This window comes from Eptesicus fuscus, chromosome 12 (genome assembly GCF_027574615.1).
Source record: "Eptesicus fuscus isolate TK198812 chromosome 12, DD_ASM_mEF_20220401, whole genome shotgun sequence".
Lineage (NCBI taxonomy): Eukaryota > Metazoa > Chordata > Mammalia > Chiroptera > Vespertilionidae > Eptesicus > Eptesicus fuscus.
The window spans coordinates 74,098,856-74,121,127 of NC_072484.1; the positions used below are offsets into that span (position 1 = coordinate 74,098,856).

Sequence of the window (22,272 nt, forward strand, 5' to 3'; positions counted from 1 at the left end):
CGTCTGACACAAAGACCTACTCACCCTTTGCACCACATCTTGTGGGCCTCTCCCTGATGTGGGACCATATCCCAACGGAGACCACTGAGATCTAACACACGGTAAAAGCGTGTTCTGGCCATCCAGGCCTCAGGCCAGAGCACATTCGATGAAGTCAGGTTTTGAGTGGTAGAATCATTGAATTGCTACAATGGCGTCAATATCCACACCCCCACCCCTCTCCCTCTTTGGCCTGTCTTCCACAGTGATGAGAACGGAAGGGAGGAATTATTCCCAATGAGAGATCTCATCTCACGTTTCCGTGCCAATATTATTACCAGTGGAGCAAGTGCTTTTGAAGAAGAGAAATGGGAGGAGATTTCAATTGGTTCCTTGCATTTCCAGGTGAGTTCTGGGAAGTTCTGTCATCCTTCCTTAAGGGCTGCTAAGGGAGACCGAATCCGAGGCCAGGATGGTGGCAGGTGGGAAGCCCTCAGCAGGAGGGTGTGTGACATCTGCGTTCTGCACTGCCCCTTGGAACGACCCACCCTTACTCCCCACCAGCGTGAGAGAGAATGTGCCCCATGCAGATGATGGAGAGCTCAGTGCAGGCCTCCCCCGCCCCCCCCCCCGCCCCATCATTATGTCTAGGCTTAAATTCTGTTTTCTTGGAATACTGTGTCTCTGAGAAGTTCGTCCTGCTGAACTTGGTGGGCTTTTGGCCGTCTGAAGCTCGTGGAGGAGGACCTCAGATGGCTAGCGGTCCATCAGCGCAATGGCTGCTGTGCCTTCTCCCCGCGCTTCAGCTTCTTGCCTTGCTGGGAGGAGCTGGCAGTCAGAGGCAAAGCTACCGGATGCCCCCTCTCCCTAGGCTTCAGGAGCATAAGGCACCCCCACCCCCCCACTGTCCTCCAGACCTGAGCCGTTCTCTCCTAACTCGCCAGCCTCTCCAAGCTCATCAGCCCGCCCCTCTGCCTGTCATACCCACCTTCTCTCCATTCCCTAAACAAGCAAGCTTCCTGCCTCAGGGCCTTCGCCCAAGCTGTCCCTCTGCCTCGCACGTTCTTTCAGCAGCTACTGCAGGGTCTCAGCTCAGATGTCCCCTCCTGGAAAGGATGTTCCTGACCCACCACGTGGCAAGCTCTGCACAGCGCCCGCTCATTCCTTCAGAGCATACAAGGCTGGGACCAAGTCTGTTTTGTTCCCTACCTTACCTCTAGGGCCTAGAACAGCCCTGGCCCGAGTCAGTGCTCAATAATTGTCGAGGTACTGAATGGACAGGAAAGGTAAGGAATAGCTAGGGGCAGAGGGATGGGTCATCTGCCCTGCATGTGCCGGTTCTTCAGTGGGGCCTGAGACCCCGTTAATAATAGCAGTGTTAGCAGCCAGTTGTATCAAGTATCTCGGGGCTTCTCATGTTATCGTCATGACAGTTTCCACGTCCGAGCACGACGGAGTGCCAGGCCTGTGCTCGGCTTCTTGGAAACAGTATCTGGACTCCTTATCCAGTCCAGCTAAGGAGCTGGGTGGGAAATGAGGCCTGGCAAGGTCATGGTCTGCCGAGTGCCCCAAGGTAAATACCGGGCAGAACTCCTTCATGGCGCGCCCGCTGCTTGTGAGGCTTGGAATCTTGACTTTGGTACCACAGTGAGGTGGTGTTTCCTCTGGCTTCATGCCCAACAGCCAGAATAGGAGTGATAGGGAGAGGCCAAAGCACATCCAGATTTAGCTGAGTGTTTCTAATTCCAGTGCTCACTTTGTGCTTGCCCACGTGCGAGCAGAGGAGAAAGTGGTTATGAGATAATCAAGTGCCCACATACCTTTCCTTTTCTTTTTTATTGATTTAAGAGAGAGGAAGTGAGAGGGAAAGAGAGAGAGAAACATCAACGAGAGAGAAATAGCAATCGGCTGCCTTCTGCACGCCCCCTACTGGGGATGAAGCCCGCATCCCAGGCATGTGCCCTGACTGGGAATCAAACCAGCAACCTCCTGGTTCATGGGACGATGTTCAACCAACTGAATCATACCGGCCAGGCACCTTCGTACCTTTTCTGTGTGCAGTGAAAGAGCATCTTGTCACTGCTAACCTGCGTTCTTTCTTTTTTTTAACGTTAACATTTATGGGGGATTTTTCTTTCTATAAAAGCAATTCGTGCTCATGGTGGACCATCCAGAATAAAAGTATGACCCCTGGTAAGAAGCTGTGTACTGTGTTTTATGTAGTGTGTGTATGTGTACATATGTACATATGTAAGTACAAACATATACAAGAATACACATGTAATTTTGTTTCCTGCTTATTTCAGTTGTAAAAACAAACATTTCCTATTTTATTTAAAGCCCTTTATAGGTTAATTTTAAAAACCGTATGAGCCCAGCCAGTGTGGCTCAGTGGATTGAGCACTGTCCCATGCACCAAGAGGTCACTGATTTGATTCCTGGTCAGGCCTGGGTTGTGGGCTCGATTCCCAGTAGGAGGCATGCAGGAGGCAGCTGATCTATGTTTCTAACTCTCCCTCTGCCTTCCTCTCTCTCTAAAAAAAATCAATAACATATTTAAAACACACACATACACCAAAAAACCTTGCATGATAGATGTCATATTTGTAGTGTGGTTGGCGTAACCATTCTTCTCTACTGCCATATTTCCCCTAGTGTAAACAATGTGAGAAATATCCTTGTACATGAATCTGTGCTTGTACTTCTGATTCCTTTCTTGTGTTGAATTCCTGGTAGTGAAATTGCTGGGTCTGAGGACATGGACACACTCAGGTTCTTTCTGATGACTTCCTCACAGAGTCTCAGGGCCGGGTCTGTGGCTGTTAATTTCCCCCGGTCAGTCCTCCCATCAGTTAGTTCACTTCTGCCTGAGGTGTCTCCAGCATTCCCCGATAACCACCCGAGATTCGCAACCACTCTTGTTTCTCTGCAAAGCCCCGAAGCAGCAACCTTTCAGCTGAGAAACAACTACGGATTGACTCCCCAGTGGCATTGCGAAGGGGTGCCACTTTCTGGCTCCTTACGGTTAGGAGTAGAATATCAAGCATCTCTCTGTATAAGTCTGACATTGGCCCCGGGGATGGCCTTTCACAACCCAAATCCTCTGGATCCAGAGTCATCCCTGCAGAGTCGGGGGGTCTTGTCACTTTCATGGCAACGCTGTCTTTTTCTGTCCTCGCCTCCCAGGTTTTGGGGCCTTGTCACAGATGCCAGATGATTTGCATTGACCAGCAAACTGGGCAACGAAACCAAGATGTTTTCCAAAAGCTTTCGGAGAGTCGAGAGAGAAAGGTAAGAATGATTGCAAAGTATGGCACCCCATTTTAAGATCCTGGCGTGTGTATCTACTCCAGAACTATATCCCTCGTAGCGCTGAGTAATTCTTAGAAGCAGGAAACATTCAGAGGCTGTTGGGCTACCATTAAGGTTCTGACTTCATCTGTGGCACCATCTTATCTTTCCTTTCTGTCTGTATCTTCCCTTTTATGGGGCTCTTATTATGTGTATTTTTAATACCCTCAAATCATGTTGAAGAGATATGGAGTGTAAGTAAAAGTGAATAAGTGGAGTAATTCTATTTTTGAATTATTCTTTTCTTCACTGCAGAGTTCTTTTTGTTTTTTTGTTTTTTTTTTAAAATATATTTTATTGATTCTTTACAGAGAGGAAAGGAGAGGGACAGAGAGCCAGAAACATCGGTGAGAGAGAAACATTGACCAGCTGCCTCCTGCACACCCCCCACCGGGGATGTGCCCGCAACCAATGTACATGCCCTTGACCGGAATCGAACCTGGGACCCCTCAGTCCGCATACCGACGCTCTATCCACTGAGCCAAACCGGTTTCACTGCAGAGTTCTTATGCAGAGTAAAATGCCTTATGGTGTACAGAGTAGCTGCATAGAAACAGGCAATAAATTTCACTGTACTAAGCTTGTAAGTCATCTTCTGAGGGTTAAAATGACTGAGTGCTGTTGTTGTGGGGTCCAGATTATAAAAGCTAAACTTATTTATTTCCACTATTAGAGCCTTTTGTTTGCAAAGAATTCCAGGAAGTCAAGTCAGCAGTGAGGCTGCGCAGAGCAATTCTTGAAAATTAACTGAAATAATGCAAATATTTAATCTCCCTCCAGTAACACATTGGCAGGTTAAATCAGGGTAAAATGTTCTGCACTGCTTCCTGTGTTTCTCCAAGACCAGGGTTTTGTTTCACCGTATTTGATTGACAGGATCTCCCTACAGATACGGGGTAGAGATGTTGCACGTGAGCATTATACCAACACGTCTGTCTGCTCATCAGAGGCTGCTGTCTCAACGAGGGGCATAGGGGCCTTGAGCCTGCCCCGTGTTGCCAGGAGATGGGTGGGCACAAACACTATGATGCATCAGGGCACCTTAGAATTCTCATGTGCACAAATCTTTTATTTTTTTTAAAATTTGGAATATTTTTAGATTTACAGAAAAATTACAAAGATAACACAGAGAGTTCCTGTGTACTCTTCACCCACATGTGCACGAACCTTAAGAAATTCATTTGCCCCAGCCCCTAGTCTGGGGCCTGGAACCCGGGGAGCAGGTGGCCAACTGATGTTATCACAGGATGAACAGGCCTGGGAGCACGCCGCCTACGCCAAAGGGTTCTTACTGGCTTGCCGGCGTTGATGGCAAACCTCGATCAGACTGCATTTCGGACCTTCCATCTTTATTCTGGAGAAATCGGAGGATTTAACTGGCATCACATGTTCTCATGGAAAACGCAGGGTAGACAGGAAGGAGGAGAAAGAATGGGCCCAGCCATAGAGAATATGGGGTGACTTGGGAAAGGACACTTTAGAAAGAGGGTCTTTGGTGTCTGCAATGAGGATTGTTTCCCAGGACATGTCTTTAATGATGTGACTTAATTTCAGTTGCACATTATTTACCAAATGTTTTCAGCTGCTAAAATAATCTCGTTGCTGCTGTTTTGTCCACAGGTAAACTTCGGAGTGTACCTGATGCATTTGTCTTTGGATTTTCCTTCTCCGTGTTTCCTGTCCGTAGGATCTCAGGTGCTCCCTGTGTTGAAAGAAAATGTAGAATGCCACGATTTACCTGCTTCTGAGAAACATCAGAATGTTGTCTCCTAAGATTCTTTTTTTCCCCCAGCTTAAATTAAAAATTCTCTTTTACAACAATCTCTATTTTTACTAAGATCATCACGTGGCTCAGTAGAACCTGGTCTTTTCAATGAGGTGGATAGCACTCTCTCTGGCTTCCCGCTTCCTCTCACTCCTCACTCTCCCCCTGTGCACTGGCCCCGCTCAGGAGGGCAGTTTCGAGGCCCCTGTGCTCTCCATCGGGCAAATTCGGCAGAAATGCTGCACCCACACCCATGTAGTGGAAGTATGCGTTTTCATGAGCTGAGCTTCGTTAATGAGATGCTCACTGGGAATATTTAACCTCCTCCATTTTGCCATTTCCCCACACTGTTACTTTGTCTTTAGAAAGAATCTTTAGGTGCTCTTCAGCCCCCTTGTGTGGAGGAAGGTAGTCTAATTTTGAGGGAGTGAGAATATGCCCCCCTCCCTTCCATGTGCACAGAGGAGGTGGGTCTATGCTCAGGGCTCCCGAGTGTGACTTGTGGCCCTGTTTCTTAGCAGAGGTTCGGCCTGGATATCCATGTGTTGAGCAAAGGCACAGGCCATTGACCCCTTCCTCTTGCTTCCTATCCCTGTTCACCGTTCCTCTCCCACTGTGATTGATGCACCAAGGACTGCTCGAGTCTGAAGTCACACTCATCGAGGGCGGTGTTATTTGAGCAATTGTGTTCCCCTCCACAAGCCACTGGACAGTGTTGGTCCATTGACCCCAGAGTCTTCAGACCCCAGTCAAGAGGAACTCTGGAGGTGGAGGGAGTCTGTCTGTACCACTGTGACCAGCGCTCTTGCGGTCTCCAGCTGAACAGGTAACGAGGTTACCTGTCCCATTGAGTTGCTCACAATGTCCTCTCTATATTGAGCTTGTATCTGCCTCCCGGTGACTTCTGGCCATGGGTCTTCCCTGTCGTCTGGAGCAACATCGAGTGAGACTGTACACACCCACATCCACTCTGCTGGAGTCCTGCTGGAGGCAGGGAGTCCCTGAGAGAACCCCATGTCATTGGCCAGGACTTCAGCCCTTTCCACCTGCCCCCAACGCCCACAGCCTCTTCCTAAGGCCAGTGTCCCCGCATTTCTCTGCCATCGGTCTTGCTCAGGCTGCTGTGTCTGATCTAATCAGAGCCCCGGGAATTAGCAGTTGTTTGTTTCGTTATCTTATTTGCAGGAGCGGTGCTGTTCCCGGCATTTGGAGCTTTGGAAGATGGGGTGTGGCTCTGTTCTCTGGGTGCTGGGCTGCAGCCTTGTGCTCGCACTGTCGTTGGCATGCAGGACTCCGTGTAAGGCCTCTGACTCAGGGGTTTTGAGGTCAGTGAGAGGAGGCACTTGAGGTTAGGTGGGGATTTCACGATTTTAAACTTTATTAAAAACTCAACCTCTTTCAAGACCCAGGGCTACTGCCTCCTGTATATGGGCCTGTCCTCACCAGTAAGCCGACTCAAGAACAATGCTTCTCATCGAGATTTCAGCTAGAAATGTATTTTCTGCATTCTGTGGGGTGGCTTCCTATGCAGACTCCCATGCACTTATAATTCCGTGTCCCTTCCTTGGTTCCCACTTCCTGAAGTTCGGCCCGATGTGCTTCTAAAAAATATGAAAATCAAGAGCAATGTCCCTTGAAACTACGTCTAACACCGAATCTCAGTGCCACTGAGAGTCAGATTGTGTGTGTGCGTGCGTATGTGTGTGTTTACCAGTCCTGGGTACAGGCAACATCACCCTCCATGGTCATTGAAGCCGGGGAGAGGTTTGTCTTAGGGTAAATGCCAAGACGCCTTTGAGGAGGGTGGTAGTGCTGACTTTTCCCCAGGGAGATGCAACCTCACCCCCTCCTCAGCCTTGTGGGATGGGGAAGGCAGGCGGTGAGTCCTTCCTCCTGTTGAATGATGTCCATGCGTTTGCTTTCCGTTCAAGATGTGCAAACAGGATGCAGAGCTACGGAAAGGAAAGATCTCACCGTAGGGATGACACAAGAGGGAAAAGAGACCAATAAGCAGGTGTGAAACACAGTGTGTCTAAGACATGGCTCTCCTCCGATGTCTGCGTTTGTAGTTTGGGGAGCGTTCTGGGCACAACTGGAAACAGAAGGAAAGCTGACAGACACTTTCTGGTGTGCCTTTTCCCAATTCCCTTGTCCTGTGCTGGCAAAATTAACTTTTATGTATCTCATCTTGCAAATCCCCAAGTAAACATCATCTTATATGAGCAAGTTATTGAGCATCTCTTAGCCTCATCTGAAAAGTGATGAAAACCATGGCACTTACCTCATAAAATTGCTTGAGAATTAAAAGACATTGTGAGTTTTAGCAGTGTGGCAAAATCATGCTTGAGTAAGCCACGTCTGCCACCTGGTGGCAGCCTTAGGTAAGTGCAGCTTTTGTTACTTCAAGAGGCTGAAAACTAGTTCAGATTGGTCAGCAAATTGAACGGGTGGCAGGCATTAGGGCCCATCTCTTGCCTGGCTTCCCTAACAGACCAACTCTGAGCAATTGTCATTACTGATGTTGGTGTCCTTTAAAAGTTACTTCCTGAGTCACTTCTTGGTCAGATTAATTTTCAACTTACATTGCATCAACCATTCTTTTTGGGGCCCCTATTTTTTCTTAGGATTTTCAAGAAACCTATGCTGCTTTGAATCAGCTGTTTTGCCAGGTATGTATCTCTGTCTCATTATCTCTCTTCCTCTATATAAAGTCTTAAAATATAGTTCCTGGTCTCAGCTGCAGATCCAGGTTCTGTGGCTGTGAAGCTTATGCAATTTTAAAATCATCTTTATGGAAAATAATACAAAATAAAAATTAGGTACAAAAAGGAAATTTTACTTGGCTGGGAAAAGAAAGAGCTTTGGAAGAGGCCTGTGCAAGTGAGAGGCCCTGACCCTAAGCTTTGTTCTTTTTGCAACGAATCCACTTTTGCCAGGTTTTCTTGTTGCTCTCCTTTCTTATTCCTGCCTTTTTTTTTTTTTTTTGCAGTTTTCAGAATAAACCACATTTTGTTCACTTTCTAAAATAAACAGCCACACGAAGACCTGTCCTGCTCTTTTATATCCCACCTGTGGCTGGAAACTAATTGTTTCCACTCCATCTATACGCCCCTGAAAACAGCCACTCTTAGCCTCTTCTCAGGCCTGGGGTGCAGCAGGGTCCGCTCTTAGGAGGATCATCCGGGGAAGGCACACCTAGGCCTTGGAAAGAGAGGTCATTTGGGCAGGGGGTTCTGTGGTCCCAGGGGTTTGGAGAACACTCTAAAGGGAGAGCAGGGTGGGTCCCAGGTGGGCATGAACTCTTGGTCCTATGGGCTCCTTACCCTTCAGAAGGGTGGGCAGAGCGAGGCCCTGGTAGCAGGAAGCAGAAGGCAGGGCCCTCTTGCTCTGGCCAGGGACAACACTGGTAAGAACTTTTCTGGGTAAAGGGAACTACCACGGAGAGAAGACCTAGAGATGCTCAAGGAAAAAGCCGTTTGCCCACTGGCTTCATCTACAGTGAAGCCCACCAGGCAATGTGCCTGTTACACCCTAGAGCTTCCTATCAGCTTTTAATGTAAATGAACGGCCAAGAGCCACAGAAAATTTGAGGATAACCTCTCCTATAAAAGAACAAAACTGAAAGAAAGAGGGAAAGAAAACCATCTCAAAGACTACAGAAACAGTGCAATGAAATGAAAACTTAAAGGAAAATGTAATTAATATCAGGAAAATGCTGGAAGCAAGAATAAGATGCCTTTTAACAAATCAGAGACCAAGAAAAAGCTATTGAAAATGAAAAACATGAATGCTGAAATTAAAAATTCAGTAAAAGAGGTGGAACATGTAGTTGAAGAAATTTCTCAGTAAGTATAACAACAACATAAGAACTTAGCAGAGTGAAAAAGTTAAGAAAGTTAGAGGATCTGTTTAGTGGTCCAACATCCAAATAACTGGAGTTCTAGCAAGTAGAGAAAAATGTGGAGAGGAAATGATCCAAGATATGATCCCAGGACATCCCCACAAATCAAAGGACAGGATCTCTGGGTCAAAAACACCAATGGAATATCAACATGATGAAGGAAAAAGAACTCACACCAGGGCAAGTCAGCAGGAAATGTCAGTGTATTGCAAGTAACCAGAAGGTTCCAAATCCTGCAGAGAGAGGGAAAAGAAAAGTTATACAAAGTAAACAGTCACCATACCACAGACCTTCTCTGTGCCAACAATGAAGCAATGCCTCAAAATTCTGAGTGAAAATAACTTCCCACCTAGAAGGATCTATAATGTGTATTACACGAATGCAAAGATGACGGCATCAGTTCCTCACATCTGGGTACTCATGCCTCTTTGCAATGTGACTTTGCTTCCCCTTCCATCGGGAAGTGGAAGTTATTTCCCTGCTCCTTGATTCTAGTTTGGCCTTGACTTACTTTGACTAAAACAAAAGTGGCAAAGTGACAGCATAAACGGAGCCCAGGGCTCAAGGGACCCTGAAGCTTTTGCTCTCGACTCTCAGAGTGCTACCCTAAGACTGCCGATGGGAAGAAGCCAGGTCTTCCTTCCTGGATGAAAAGCCACAAGGAGGAGAGATGAGCCATCCCACCGGAAGCTCCCTAGACCAGCTGGCATCCATAATTACACATGGACAGAGGCTACTTTTTATTTTTTTTTTTTTTGCATTTTATTTTTTTTTTTTTTTTTTTTTTAATTTCTTTATTGATTAAGGTGTCACATATTTGTCCTCATCCCCCCATTCCCATCCCTCCCCTCTCCCCACGCATGCCCCAATCCCCTGTTGAACTTAACCGTTGGATAGGCTTATATGCATGCATACAGGTCCTTTGGTTGAACTCTCCCCCTCCCCCCACCCTCCCCCTACCCTCCCCTATCCTCCCTCTGAGGCCCGATAGTCCGATCGATGCCTCCTTGCTTCTGGTTCTGTTCTTGTTCCTCAGTCTATGTTGTTCATCATTTCCTCTAGATGAACGAGATCATATGTCACTAGATATATACTAATAAGAACTGAATGTGAGACGAGCAATAATATTTATGCTGACAGGCAAATGAATCAATCTGTAGCGAGCTTCCCCCTGGACCAACAGTTCTTTTGAGACCCAATTTCGATGTCCAGTAGTTCCTTATGTGTACATGTCAGCACTGACCCCTCAGCTCTGGATGGTGGACAAATGGTGGTAACGGAGGTCCGACTCCCTCTGGTTTGGTCTCGGCCGAACCCAGGGGCACGGCGTCACCCAGACTAAGGGGCACGTGGCCTCACCCATACCCAAGGGGCGCGTGGTCTCACCCGGGCCTGGGACCCAGCCTCACCCAGATGGATCCAGGGGCGCACGGCCTCACCCGGACCCAGGATCCGGCTTCACCCGTACCCAGGGACGCTTGGCCTCTCCCAGACCCAGGGCCACTTGGGCTCACCCGGGCCTAGGTGCACGAGGCCTCACCCGGATCCAGGGACACATGGTCTCACCCAGACCCAGGAACGTTTGGCCTCTCCCAGACCCAGGGCCACTTGGGCTCACCCGGGCCTAGGTGCACGAGGCCTCACCCGGATCCAGGGACACATGGTCTCACCCAGACCCAGGAACGTTTGGCCACTCCCAGACCCAGGGCCACTTGGGCTCACCCGGGCCTAGGTGCACGAGGCCTCACCCAGATCCAGGGACACATGGTCTCACCCGGACCCAGGGACGCTTAGCCTCTCCCAGACCCAGGGGCACGTGGCCTCACCCGGGCCTAGGTGCACGAGGCCTCATCCGGATCGAGGGCCACATGGTCTCACCCGGACCCAGGGACGCTTGGCCTCTCCCAGACCCAGGGCCACTTGGGCTCACCCGGGCCTAGGTGCACGAGGCCTCAACCGGATCCAGGGACGCATGGTCTCACCCGGAGCCAGGGACGCTTGGCCTCTCCCAGACCCAGGGCCACTTGGGCTCACCCGGGCCTAGGTGCACGAGGCCTCACCCGCAGAGGCTACTTTTTAAATCTTTATATATTTTTTATTGATTTCAGAGAGGAAGGGAGAGGGAGAGAGAGAGAGAGAAACATGAATGATGAGAGAGAATCACCGATCGGCTGCCTCCTGCACGTCCCACACTGGGGATTAAGCCTGCAACCTGGGCATATGCCCCAACCAGGAATCGAACCGTGATATCCTGGTTCACAGGTCAACGCTCAACCACTGAGCCAGGCGGGCTGAGCGAGGCTATTTTAGTCCAACCAGCAGCAGTTGCCTGCAACTGCATGCGTGACCCTAGCTGAGCCCTGTCTGAATTGTTGACCTCCAGAATTGAGAGCAGATAAAATAGTTGTTGTTTTAAGCTACTATGTCTTACAGCTGAATGGCTTTCTGAGTCCTGCTTCTTACCCACTGCAAGTTGGAGTCCAGAGTTCTCTTTGTGTTTTGAATAATCTCCGCCCCTTTGCTCCAAGCTTGCTGTTATTTCATCAGTACAACCAAATTAAACCCTTTGTGGCTTTTCTATGAATCTTGTTGGGGTTTATTCCATGTTCCAAATACTACATCCATAATTCTTTTTCATTTGGGCCTGCCAGACTGCTGTGGAACAACACACTTAAGATTCTAAGAAGCCTCTTTGCCTAAATGCGAGGATCGGCTAGGCACTCACTGAGACCTTAACAAAGGGTCTTACAGCCACGTTTAAAAATTGATCTTTACCAAGGTCATTTGCTAGCTGGACAGTCTGGGGATGAGAGATCCTTTTATTTTACAACCAGCAAGGTTTAAGCCGTCTATATTTATCTAATTGCCAACAGAATGCCTTACTATATGCTTCTAGAACCACCTAACAGATATTTTCTACATACCGTTTAGAGGTCTCCTTCGTCAAGACCACAAGTTCATCACATACATTTTCTACCTTCCAAATTACCGTAGGAATTTGTTTCCCCAGTTGTTCCATTGCTACATAACACAGGGGACCACATCCCTGGTCTTCAGTAATCATTTCCCCACCCCTTCTCTAGGCGAGACCTGGCTTCTTCACATGGCAGCCTCCGGCCCACATGCTGAGGGGGGAGAGCAGATGTTGTAAGGCTTCCAGTTTCAGGAGCCACACCTGCCACTTCCAACATATTCTACTTGTCAAAGCAAGTCACCAAGCTGGCCAGGAGTCGGGGCACAGGCTGCCTTTGGATGGGAGAAGTGGCAAAGCCGTATTACAAAGTGGTGGGAATAAGAGGGGTCGGGAGAATTACTGTGGCCATCTTTACCGATAAAACCGCTACACCAAAGTGAGTGTGAGGATAGACAATAAAGAGCCTCTCAGGCATCAAAGTTCTCAGAAACGTATCTTCTCTCAGGAAGTGACTAGGCCATGTATTTACAAAAATGGAGAGTATAAACAAACAAACAAAGATGAAGCCAAGTGATCTAGAAACCAGGGGCTCCCACACGAGAGAAGCCAAGGAAATTTCCAGGAGGATGCAGCTGAGAGAGCCACACTCCCAATGGGAGCAGGGAGGCGGGACTCCCAGAGGAGGCCTCTGAGAGGGGCGTCTTTGGGGAAAGAGCACTGAGATAGTAGTTGACGGTATTGAAAGAAGCATTTTCAGGGATGTGAGAAGATACAACCAGCTCTTCAAGAAAAAAAAAAAAGCAACAGAAAAAAATGGAGGCAAATGTTAACTTCAGGAAAAACTAAAAGTTGTACACGAACGGTCATGTAATCATGTGCACACTTGGCACAAAAGTGAACAAAAGTAACACAATCTTCATTTTTAAAATCGCTGGGCAAGAATGTAACTAAAATTGGGATAAAACTCTATTGGGAAGATCGAGAAAGGGAAGTGGTCTGTAACGAAGGTAAAATCCACGTGTAGCATGATAGAAAGTCAGAGTGTTAAGCTCCTAGATCAAAGTACAGCACTGTACTTGCTTTATTTAGAAGTGAGTGCCTGTGAGAAGTGCGGTGGGATGGGAGTGGGTTGTAAACTGGGGGCTAATATTTTTGTTATAACTTTTTATTACTCTTGACTTTTTAAACCAAGAGAAAGCATTACATTACTAAAAAATAATGATTTCAAAACATAGGTTGAGAAAAATAAACTTCGGCTATTAGAGGACAAATTATTGCTAAGAACAGTTTTAAGGGCGTTGTTAGAGAAAAAAATCCATAAAAGAACCAAGAATAACATATATGATTAAAACACTTAAAGGTGCCCTAGCCGGTTTGGCTCAGGTGGATAGAGCGTCGGCCTGTGGACCAAAGGGGTTGGGTTTGATTCCCGGTCAAGGGCGTGTGCCAAAGGCGTGTGCTTTGGTTGCAGGATCCTCCCTGGCCCGGGCCCTGGTCAGGGTGCGTGCAGGAGGCAACCAATCCATGTGTCTCTCTCACATGGATGTTTCTGTCTTTCCCTCTCACTTCCACTCTCTCTAAAAATCAATGGGAAAATATTCTCGGGTGAGGGTAGGGAAAAAAAACAACACACATTTAAAGGATTAATTTTAATTTAAATGCCAGGCACTGTGTGAAGTTTTAAGACTAAAACCGAGTAAGGAAAATCCCAGTCCCAGAAGTCTTCTAGTTCAGCGGGGTGGGCATGTGGGTAAGCAGGTACTTACAATGCAACATGAAAAGTGCTACGTGAATAAGGGCATGTAGAAAATAATTGAGGAAAGAGAGCCGATCTTGTTTGGGGTTCAGTTAGGGATGGCTCACTAGACGTGAGTGTTGAAGGAGAAGTGGGTTCAGCTGGCTAATTAGATGGGAAAGGACATTCCAGTTTGAGTTCACCATGAAAGTCATCAGCCCGTTTAGGAAAGGGTAACGAGTTCAGGTGGCCTGAAACAGGATGTGAAGTGGCGAATGGCCAGAGATGAGCCCCGACTGGCAGACTGGGGCAGGCCAGAGAGGGTCTTGGTCATGCGAATGGGGTTAGCGTGTCAGGATTTTACCCTAAGGCTAAATGCACATCAAATGCACATCTTAGAATGACCTCTGGCGCTGGAGAAGCCAGTGGAAGATCAAATGCAGGATTCCGGACCGGGGAAGGGAGACTCGTTAGGAGACCAGCCTAGGAAGTGAGGGCTAGACAGGAGGGAAGAGTTGAGACATATTTCAGAGGCTGATTCAGTGACAGGTCATAGTCACCCAACACAAGATAGAGGATTCATGGGTGACTCTGAGGTTCACTCATCATCCATCAGACATTTTTTGTGTGCCTTTGCTAGGCACTCTGCCAGGTACTGGCGGGGGGGGGGGGGGGGGGGCGAGTAATAGGGTAAATACAGCATGGTTCCCGCCCTAGAGGAGCTTTCAATTTAGCGGAAACACAGATAATAAATTCACAAGTCACTGTAGCGGGGATGCTCCATTCTCAAGAGAACAGAGCCCCGAGGGACCTGAGATGTCGAAGAGGGAGAAGGCGAACCAGGGTGGTTGAGCTGCGAAGCTGAGGGGAGGAGTTCGGGAAAGGAGTGTCCGTGGAGACAGATGCTGCCACGAAAGTGGGCAGCAGGGATGAGGAGTTTCCCAGATGCATTGATGATCTCAGAACAGCAGGGAGGGTTGCCCACCAGATACCCCTGGGGTGTGGAGCAGAAAGATGGTGAGGATGCTGAGAAAGGAATACAGCTCTATGTTTAGAGACTGGTCGGGAAGTGAAGCAGAGACAAGCCAGCGAGGGGCAGGCTTCATAAAGACGTTGCTTTCAAGATGGGAAACATGTGAGTACTTACTCTCACCTGGACCAGGTATAGAACTTGTGGAGGAACCCAGGGCACAGTGAAAATCTGGGGCCTCTTGTGAAATGATTAAGAATTTAAAACAGTAACAGCAGAGCATGAAACCAGTGTGGGGCTCTTCTAAGTGCAAGGCCTGGGGAGGAGGGTCCATGACAGAGTCTGGTCCCACTGCAACCGGGAAGGGAGGGTCCAGGTGGAGGGAGCGCAAAAGGAAAAACAGGACTTCGGTCATCTCCTGAGATGGGGAGATGGAACACAGAGGGAGGGGCGCCGGAAGCCAAGGACTTCATGCTGGAGAGATGGTTTTCTTCACTGAATAATCTGTAGGTAGAGAAAAGCGACAATTTTGTGGCAGCCAGAGGGCAGTGGGAGGCCATGCTGAGCAGCACTGAGGAGCCTGATTGGGGGGGTGGGGGTAGGGGGAAAAGTCATTGCAGGTGGCAGATGGGGCAGGAGCAAGAGAGGCTGAGAGAGACTTGTGGCAAGCATGCCCTGGAGATGATGGGGAATTCATGTTGGGACATGGATGGGAAATGGGGTGTCCAGAAAGACTGGCGGGCTTGCTCAGTGAGGAGGTAGTTGGAGATGAAAGTGGGAGGGTAGGAGGCCTGGATCAAAGGAGTAGAATTTGTGGGGTTTGTATTCTGGGCACGCGCTGATGGTGAAGTTGGTGTGGCCTGGTCTAGGGGACTTGTTCAAAGAGTTAAGCAGCAAAAGCAAGGAGAGCTAGAAGGTCTGGAAAGAGCAGCAGTGTTATGGATCATTGTTATTTTAAGACCAGGCACAGGTGTGCGTGTGTGACAAGGAGAGTCCATAGAGAGGGGCGGTTAAAGGGGCAGGGGCAGGGGCAGGGGCAGAAGACGGAGAGAGGCACGTTATAGAGCCGCCTTGTGCAGGGGCGGATGCTAAGGGCCATTGGTATTGTCCTGTGACCTACAGGAGGTAAGATGAACTGCGAACCTGGCCGTCGCCGGGAATGGAGAGAACCGCGAATTCTCAATGGAAACGCAGGGGGTCGCCCGCGAGCAGCGAGGAGAGCGGCGGGAGGCGGAGAGGAATCTCGCGGTTCGCTCTGGGCCGAGGAGGGCCAGCGGCACGCCTTCCCCCACGTTTCAGCGGGTCCCCAGCTCACCGCCGACCCGCAGCGATTCGGTGACCTCGTGGAAGTGGCCCCCGCGGTCCCGCACGGTCCCGTTAGGGCTTTCGGAGACCTCACCGAACGAGAGGCCGCGGGGATGCAGAGGTCCATCCGCATCCACCCGGCAGCCCCGTGCCCGCCCTGGCGCTGGGGTCCCGGAGCGGAGCCTCGCACCCCACAGGCCTCTCTCCTGGCGCCCCCTCTCTGCGCGTGTCTCTTAAGAAGAGCTGCTCGGGTTCCCGGCTCACCCTCCTCCTTCTTAGTTTCCTTCCCCCCAGGGAAAACCCCGGCTGGGCTCCGGTGCTGCCACCGTCCGCTGGCTGCCGAGGCCGGCTCCCCCACTCCCCGGTGCCCGGCTGGGGTTTTCTGAATTCGGGCAGCAGGAGGCGGCCGCCGCTGCCTGGATCTGGAAAGGGTTAAGCCCTCTCCTAGATGGGTGAGAAGCCAGAGGACAGCCACGTCCCCCCGCCCCCTATCCGATTCCTGGAGCTCTTCGCGGTGCAGCTCGGCCGGGACTCCCCGGGCCACAGGGCGCACGTGCAGACGGAGCAAGTGGCGTCCCCGCTGCCCCAGTTTGCAGCCGAGGGGGTTCCCCACCCGCCACCACCGCCCGCGGGCTTGGCGCAGGGCTGCGGGCGCCGCGCGAGCCAGTCTCCCCTTCCCGCTCTCGGCGGCGGGTCGGGTCGGTCGTGGCAACCCAGCCTGGCGTTCAGGGGACGAAGGGGGGAGGAGCCCGAGCGGGAGGGGCGCGAGGGGCACGAGGGGGCCCGCCGGCCCCGCCCCCGCCCCGCCCCCCCGCGGCCGGAGCCCGGGCTGCAGCCGGGAACGCGGAGCCCGCGAGCCAGCCAGCCAGCCAGCCAGCAGTGGCCGCGGCCTCCCGGCTCCCCGTGACCCCGCGTCCCGGCCTGCGCCCCGCTGATCCCGGGGCCCGCGCCCTCCGGAGCAGGGATGCATCATGGCCACGCTGGCTTGCCGGGTGCAGTTCTTGGACGACACGGACCCTTTCAACAGCACCAACTTCCCCGAGCCCAGCCGGCCGCCGCTGTTCACGTTCCGCGAGGACCTCGCGCTCGGCACCCAGCTGGCCGGGGTCCACCGGCTGCTGCGGGCGCCGCACAAGGTACGGCCGGCGGGGCGGGCTGGGCCCCCTGGATGCTGCCCCTGCCCCGGGGAGAGCGGGGGTGGGAGAGCCGCGGGCCGGCTGGGCGGGGCGCTGTCCCGGGCGACTAGCGCCCGAGCGCAGACCTCCCCCATCCCCGTTAGGCAGCGTGGCCTCGGGCACCGGGCGGCTGGCGCGGGATCTCCCGGGCGGGCGGGCGGGCGAGGAGGACAGCCCAGCACTCGGGGGCGGGCGGGGCTGAGCAGGTGCCGCGCCGGCCCGAGGCGGCGTGAGGAAGGTTCCGGGGCGCCGCGCCGTTAGCCCTGCCGGGTGGGCGGGGTGGGGCTCGGACCCCAGCGATCGCCTCGGTGCCCGGGCGGCGCCTGGCCGGGCGCGGACGGAGCCTGGGCCCTGGAGGACTCAGGTCCCTCGGAGGAGAGCCCTGAGCGACGCCCGGGACCAAACCTCTAGGGCCTCTGGGGCAACTGCAGGCGGTCACCCGACCCTCGCGACAAAGCACCCTTCCCGGGGACACCGCCGCCCCCTTCTCTCCCCCGCCCTCCACACCCCGGTAGGATGCAGACCGCGCTGCGGTAGCGCTCGGAGAGCCCCCTTTTCTTAGGAGAAGCAGGTGGCCCTGGGAACCTTGGAGGAGCAGTGGCTGCGGGGCGAGGGGCGGGGGCGCGCAGGGGCGGCGCGCGCACAAAGCCGGAGCCTTGCAGCCGCAGCCGAAGTGAGAGTCCCCTGGGAAGAATGGCTTCTCAGTCCACCCGATGGAGTTTTCTTTTTAACCCTTTGCAGGAGGACAGGCGTCTTGCAAAGTGTGTGTTGCCAAGAGCTGAGCAGGGAAAGCCAACCATTTAGTTAGCCAGGAGAACGCTTCCTCCCCCTTAAACGGCGTGACTGCAGCTTGAGGAATTACCTCGCCGGTACTTATTTTTGTGTGTGTGCTTAGAATCCATATCAAAGCTTGGAGATGATTTATTCTTTGAGGATCAACATTGATAAATATTTGGAAGAGATATACCCGTGATACAAAAAAATAAATAAAAAAGAACAAAATTGGTTTAAAAAATTCTTTAGATTTCTGCATGATGTTCACCTGCCTTGGAAGCAGGGGGGCGGTTGTGCGTGGAAACCGGTGACCCGTAGCAGTGGCGTTTTTCTCCCTCTGTTGGTAGCATAGCAGTGCTTCCCTCTACCACTTCGTCTGTAACCATCTTCAGGTGTGAGGAAAAGGGTAGGCAGTTCTAGCTCCTTCTCCCCTCATGGGTGCAGGATGGGTCCAGTCACTAATCCTGGGAACCCCTCTGGCCATAAAAGCAGGTTGGATGGGGAGATGGACGGCAGAATGACGTATTGTGGATTCAGCTTATCAGAGCCACTCGTGTAAGTTATTTGGTTCTTCTCAGTCAGTGGATTCAGCTAAAAGTTTTCCAAGGGCTTCTTCAGCATTATGAGATGCCATTCATTATGGTCTCTGATTACAGTGATCTCTTGTTGAAACCGCAGGAGACATAATTGTGGCCCAATGACCTTGAAGTGGTTTCCTTGGATTTCAAACCCTATATACATGGTTGACCTTTCAAGTGGGAAGCTGAAATACCTTTTTATGGTTGCATGGAAGAGCCCTGGAGTCTTGACTCAGAGTTGCTGCTGTGGTAGGAGGAATCCGGCGTTGCTCTCCCCTGGCCCCCACCCCACAGAAGCCACAGTACAGCCATTGACTGGCTCTCAGAACTTTCTGAGGTGACCCTCGTGGAGTAAACAAACCAGAAGATATCCCACAGAGACCCTTGACCCCCTGTCTTGGGGGCCAGCCAGCTTTAATCTCAGAGTCTTTTGCCCCAAGACGGCTGCAGTGTATTCTGATGTTTGGCATTTGTTTTTTGTTTTTTTGCATCTTGAGCTGAGTGAGTGGCTGATGCTGTTAGCCAGAGTTCTGTCAAGCAGAATTCAGGGCATTTATATGCCTAGGTGCACTTCCATCTTTTAAAAGGGTGGTTAATTTCCAACAGGGAGTCTTAAAATTGGATGACCCCCCTGTGATAAAAAGACCTAACACATTTTGTGCACTGGCATGTAGGTGCGTGCTCTACCAGTGCATGATCTCATTTCATACCACACAACCCTGTGAATGTGGAGGCTTTTATATCCCCATTTTACAGATGAGGAAACTGAGGCAGAGAGTATGAAGTAATCTGGTTTCTCCTTTAGGAGTGGGGAGCTGAGAGATTCAGGCCTGTGTGACTTCCAGCCCCAGTGCGGTTCTGCTCCCTGGACCAGCTGGGTGGCAGAACCCGCACCGTGCCTGGGGCCTTTGTTCCATTAACTTGGGGAGATCACCAAAGCACCTTCTTGGGCTAGGTGTTTTTTTGGCCTGGGGTGGATGAATGTTACAAGCATGAGTAAGAGCCTTGAGGCAGAATTCCTGGCCTGGTCTGAGTTCACAGTCAGAGGTGGGAGTAAGCCTCCCTCCCCGTAAATTAGTTAGAGAGTAGACAAGCTGCCACTCCAGACAACATGGGTAGGGCTGCCCAGGGAGCCCAGCCTGGTAAGAGGAGGAGATCCTGGGGGGCATTCTGGGTGGTGGAGACGGGGGAGGAGCATGACTGTGGAACATGCGGACGCTCTCAGTGTTCTCAGCCATCCTGTGCGTTCATCCCGTGTGAACATACAGGCAAGTGTGCTGGGCATAAATGAGCAGCCGGAGGGGTTTTCACTAAATGAACACACCTGTGTAACCCGCTCCTGTCAGGCCCAGCAGAGGGTCCTCATTTGCAACGCTCCCTTGGGATTCTCCTGTGCTGGGAACCTTTGAGCTGGATGACCTCTCAGGTCCTTCCCGGCCAGAACTCGAGTCCAGGCATCTTTTCTTAACCTGATGACGTATTTATTTAGCTCACGTCTGCCGACTCCACTAGAAGTGAATTGTTCACTTAACTGAACCACCGTCTCAGACAAACACAATATATCACACTTATTATGCTGTATCTTTTCTTTTTTCAAACTGCTATTTTGGAAAAAAGGAACCCCCAGCTTTTTATAGTAGTTCCAGGGGAGATGATTAACTAAATAGTTTGATGAAAAGGTCAAAACTGGTGCTGTACTCTCACCGGAGAGATGTTCATTTTGGTAGTTATATGTTTTGACTGGACTAGGTGTGTGGCCTTTTGTTTTCAAATGCTGTATAAACTGGTGTTTATTTTTGGTGTAGTGTTTTAAAAGAAAAAAAAATTGTAATTATAGGACTTCTAATGTAGAAAAAGCTATGTAGTAGAATTAATAGAATCATAGACCTTTCAAAACTTAAATGTGTTTGGATTGATTGACGCTGAAGGTTAAGGCTGTAAGGATTCATGTTTCTTTTTGACAGACGAAACTGCAAGTGTAGAATATTTTTACAAAGAAAATGATAATTAGCTCGTGTCAAAATGGCAAGTATGACTTAGTAATTTAGTTCAGGAAGTGTTGTGGTGTCTGCTGTGGACTAGAAAGTGGAGTAATAGTAACTATTTTGTCTAGACTCGCTTTGTCTCCCCAAGCCCACGGCCTCCCTGGGGGTCAGGTGCTGGTACTGTTACATCTCACAGCTGAAGAGACCAGAGCAGAAGCAAGTCACCTGATCACAGGAGTGGGAAGTTCCAGAGTTGGAATTTGACACCAGGTCTGAGCTCTTAATGACTCCACGTTTGTGTCTTGAATGTTCTCCGTCCAAGCAGCCTGGCCATGGTCCAGAGTTCCATCCTCTGATCGGATTCGCTGTGACATACCCTGTTCGTTTCTTTGTCTCTGTGGTTACCTTGCTGCCTGGTGGGTCCCACTGGAACACAGCTGATTGCAGTGAGGATTAGAGCCTTGGTGATCCTAGTCTGGGCTGGGCATCACCTGGGCTCTTAACAGAAATGCTCTCAGGCCCTAACCGGTTTGGCTCAGTGGATAGAGCGTCAGCCTGCGGACTGAAGGGTCCCAGGTTCGATTCCGGCCAAGGGCATGTACCTTGGTTGCAGGCACATTCCCAGTAGGGGATGTGCAGGAGGCAGCTGATCGATGTTTTTCTCTCATAGATGTTTCTAACTCTCTATCCCTCTCCCTTCCTCTCAATATCAATAAAATATATTATATCAATTATATTGATATATTTATATCAATAAAATATATTAACAGAAAAAAAAAAAAGAAATGTTCTCAGGCCTCCCTCCTCCCCTGCTGAATCAGAACGTGCGTTTTCCCAAGATGCCTTGGTGATTCCTGTGCACACTGCCGTTTGAGCAGTGTGAATTAGAGGTCATTTAGGTCAGGCTCTTGCACGTTGGGGTTCTCACCGTCTCCCCTGTTCTCAGATAACTTCCCTGAGGGTGAAGACGGGCTGTCCAGATCTCCAACGTGTTCCTGGGGAGTGCTGAGGTGGAGCGTGCACTCAGTTGATTGATCAGGGTTAGTTTTAGAACACAAATCCCCTGGTGTTATGGCTCTAATGAATTTCCATCCTAATCCTCTTAAGTGACACATCTGTTTGCTACATTACATTAAGATTTTTAAAAGATGAGATCAGTAGTAAAGTTGGCAAGTGTGGTGTGTCACATAGTATCTTAGGACACAAGTGTTTAAGAATGTTGTATGGACTGCTGCCTTAGGGCATCTCTGTGCAAGCTGGGATGACTCTGACTCGACTGTAATTAGCTTAGTTGGTTGGAGCTGTGCTGTTGCGATCAGGATCATGGGATTGAACCCTTTATGGGTCAGTTGGCTTTTCTTCACGGGCGGCCACAGACCGCATCAGGAACCCCGGCAGACGTCCAGCAGGTGCCATCATGGCTCCCCAAAAGGATTTGTGTTGGAATGGACTGGTAGAAGCCTTTGGGGGGAAAGGGCTAACATATAATGAGTTTGTGCTGTAGGCCTGCATGCATAACTTCATTTATTCTCATAACAACTCTAGCAGACAGACAGTGGTATTCCCAGTTATCCGATGAGGAAACCCAGACATAGGTAGGCGAGGCAGGTTTTCTGAGGCCACACTGCTTTTAAGTGAAGGAGCTGGGATTTAAGGTCGAGTCTTTTTTTTACTCCAAAGCCTGTAGCCAACTGTGTCCCATTATTAGAAAACCAGCAGAGCCCAAGCTCTCTGTGCAGGAGGGGTGTGTGTGGGGGTGGGGCTGTGTTTTCCTTCCACGAGGCTGCCTGTCACAGGGCTGTGACTTCAATGGTCCGCTCTGGTAAGTCTTTCCAGCGTT

The 22,272-nt window shown here is 50.4% G+C and overlaps 2 protein-coding genes across 4 annotated transcripts in view; both read left to right on the plus strand.

Annotated features, from left to right (window-relative positions):
• Positions 1-5,151, plus strand: part of MOCOS (molybdenum cofactor sulfurase) — a 42,150-nt gene extending 36,999 nt beyond the window's left edge. Inside the window, exons 13-15 of one of the 2 annotated variants that reach the window (XM_028136535.2) lie at positions 246-384; positions 3,166-3,270; positions 4,951-5,151. In XM_028136535.2, the coding sequence (XP_027992336.2) occupies positions 246-384; positions 3,166-3,270; positions 4,951-5,103 (397 nt within the window). In that variant the 3' untranslated portion in view covers positions 5,104-5,151. Of the gene's footprint in view, positions 1-245; positions 385-2,125; positions 2,175-3,165; positions 3,271-4,950 lie in introns of those variants that run through there. The other variant, XM_054724081.1, reaches the window with a different exon arrangement.
• An 11,588-nt stretch (positions 5,152-16,739) lies between these two features.
• The window catches only part of FHOD3 (formin homology 2 domain containing 3), a 376,750-nt gene continuing 371,217 nt past the window's right edge, over positions 16,740-22,272 (plus strand). For both annotated transcript variants that reach the window (XM_008158248.2, XM_008158257.2), the window contains exon 1: positions 16,740-17,056. In XM_008158248.2, the coding sequence (XP_008156470.2) occupies positions 16,892-17,056 (165 nt within the window). In that variant the 5' untranslated portion in view covers positions 16,740-16,891. The remainder of the gene's footprint in view (positions 17,057-22,272) is intronic.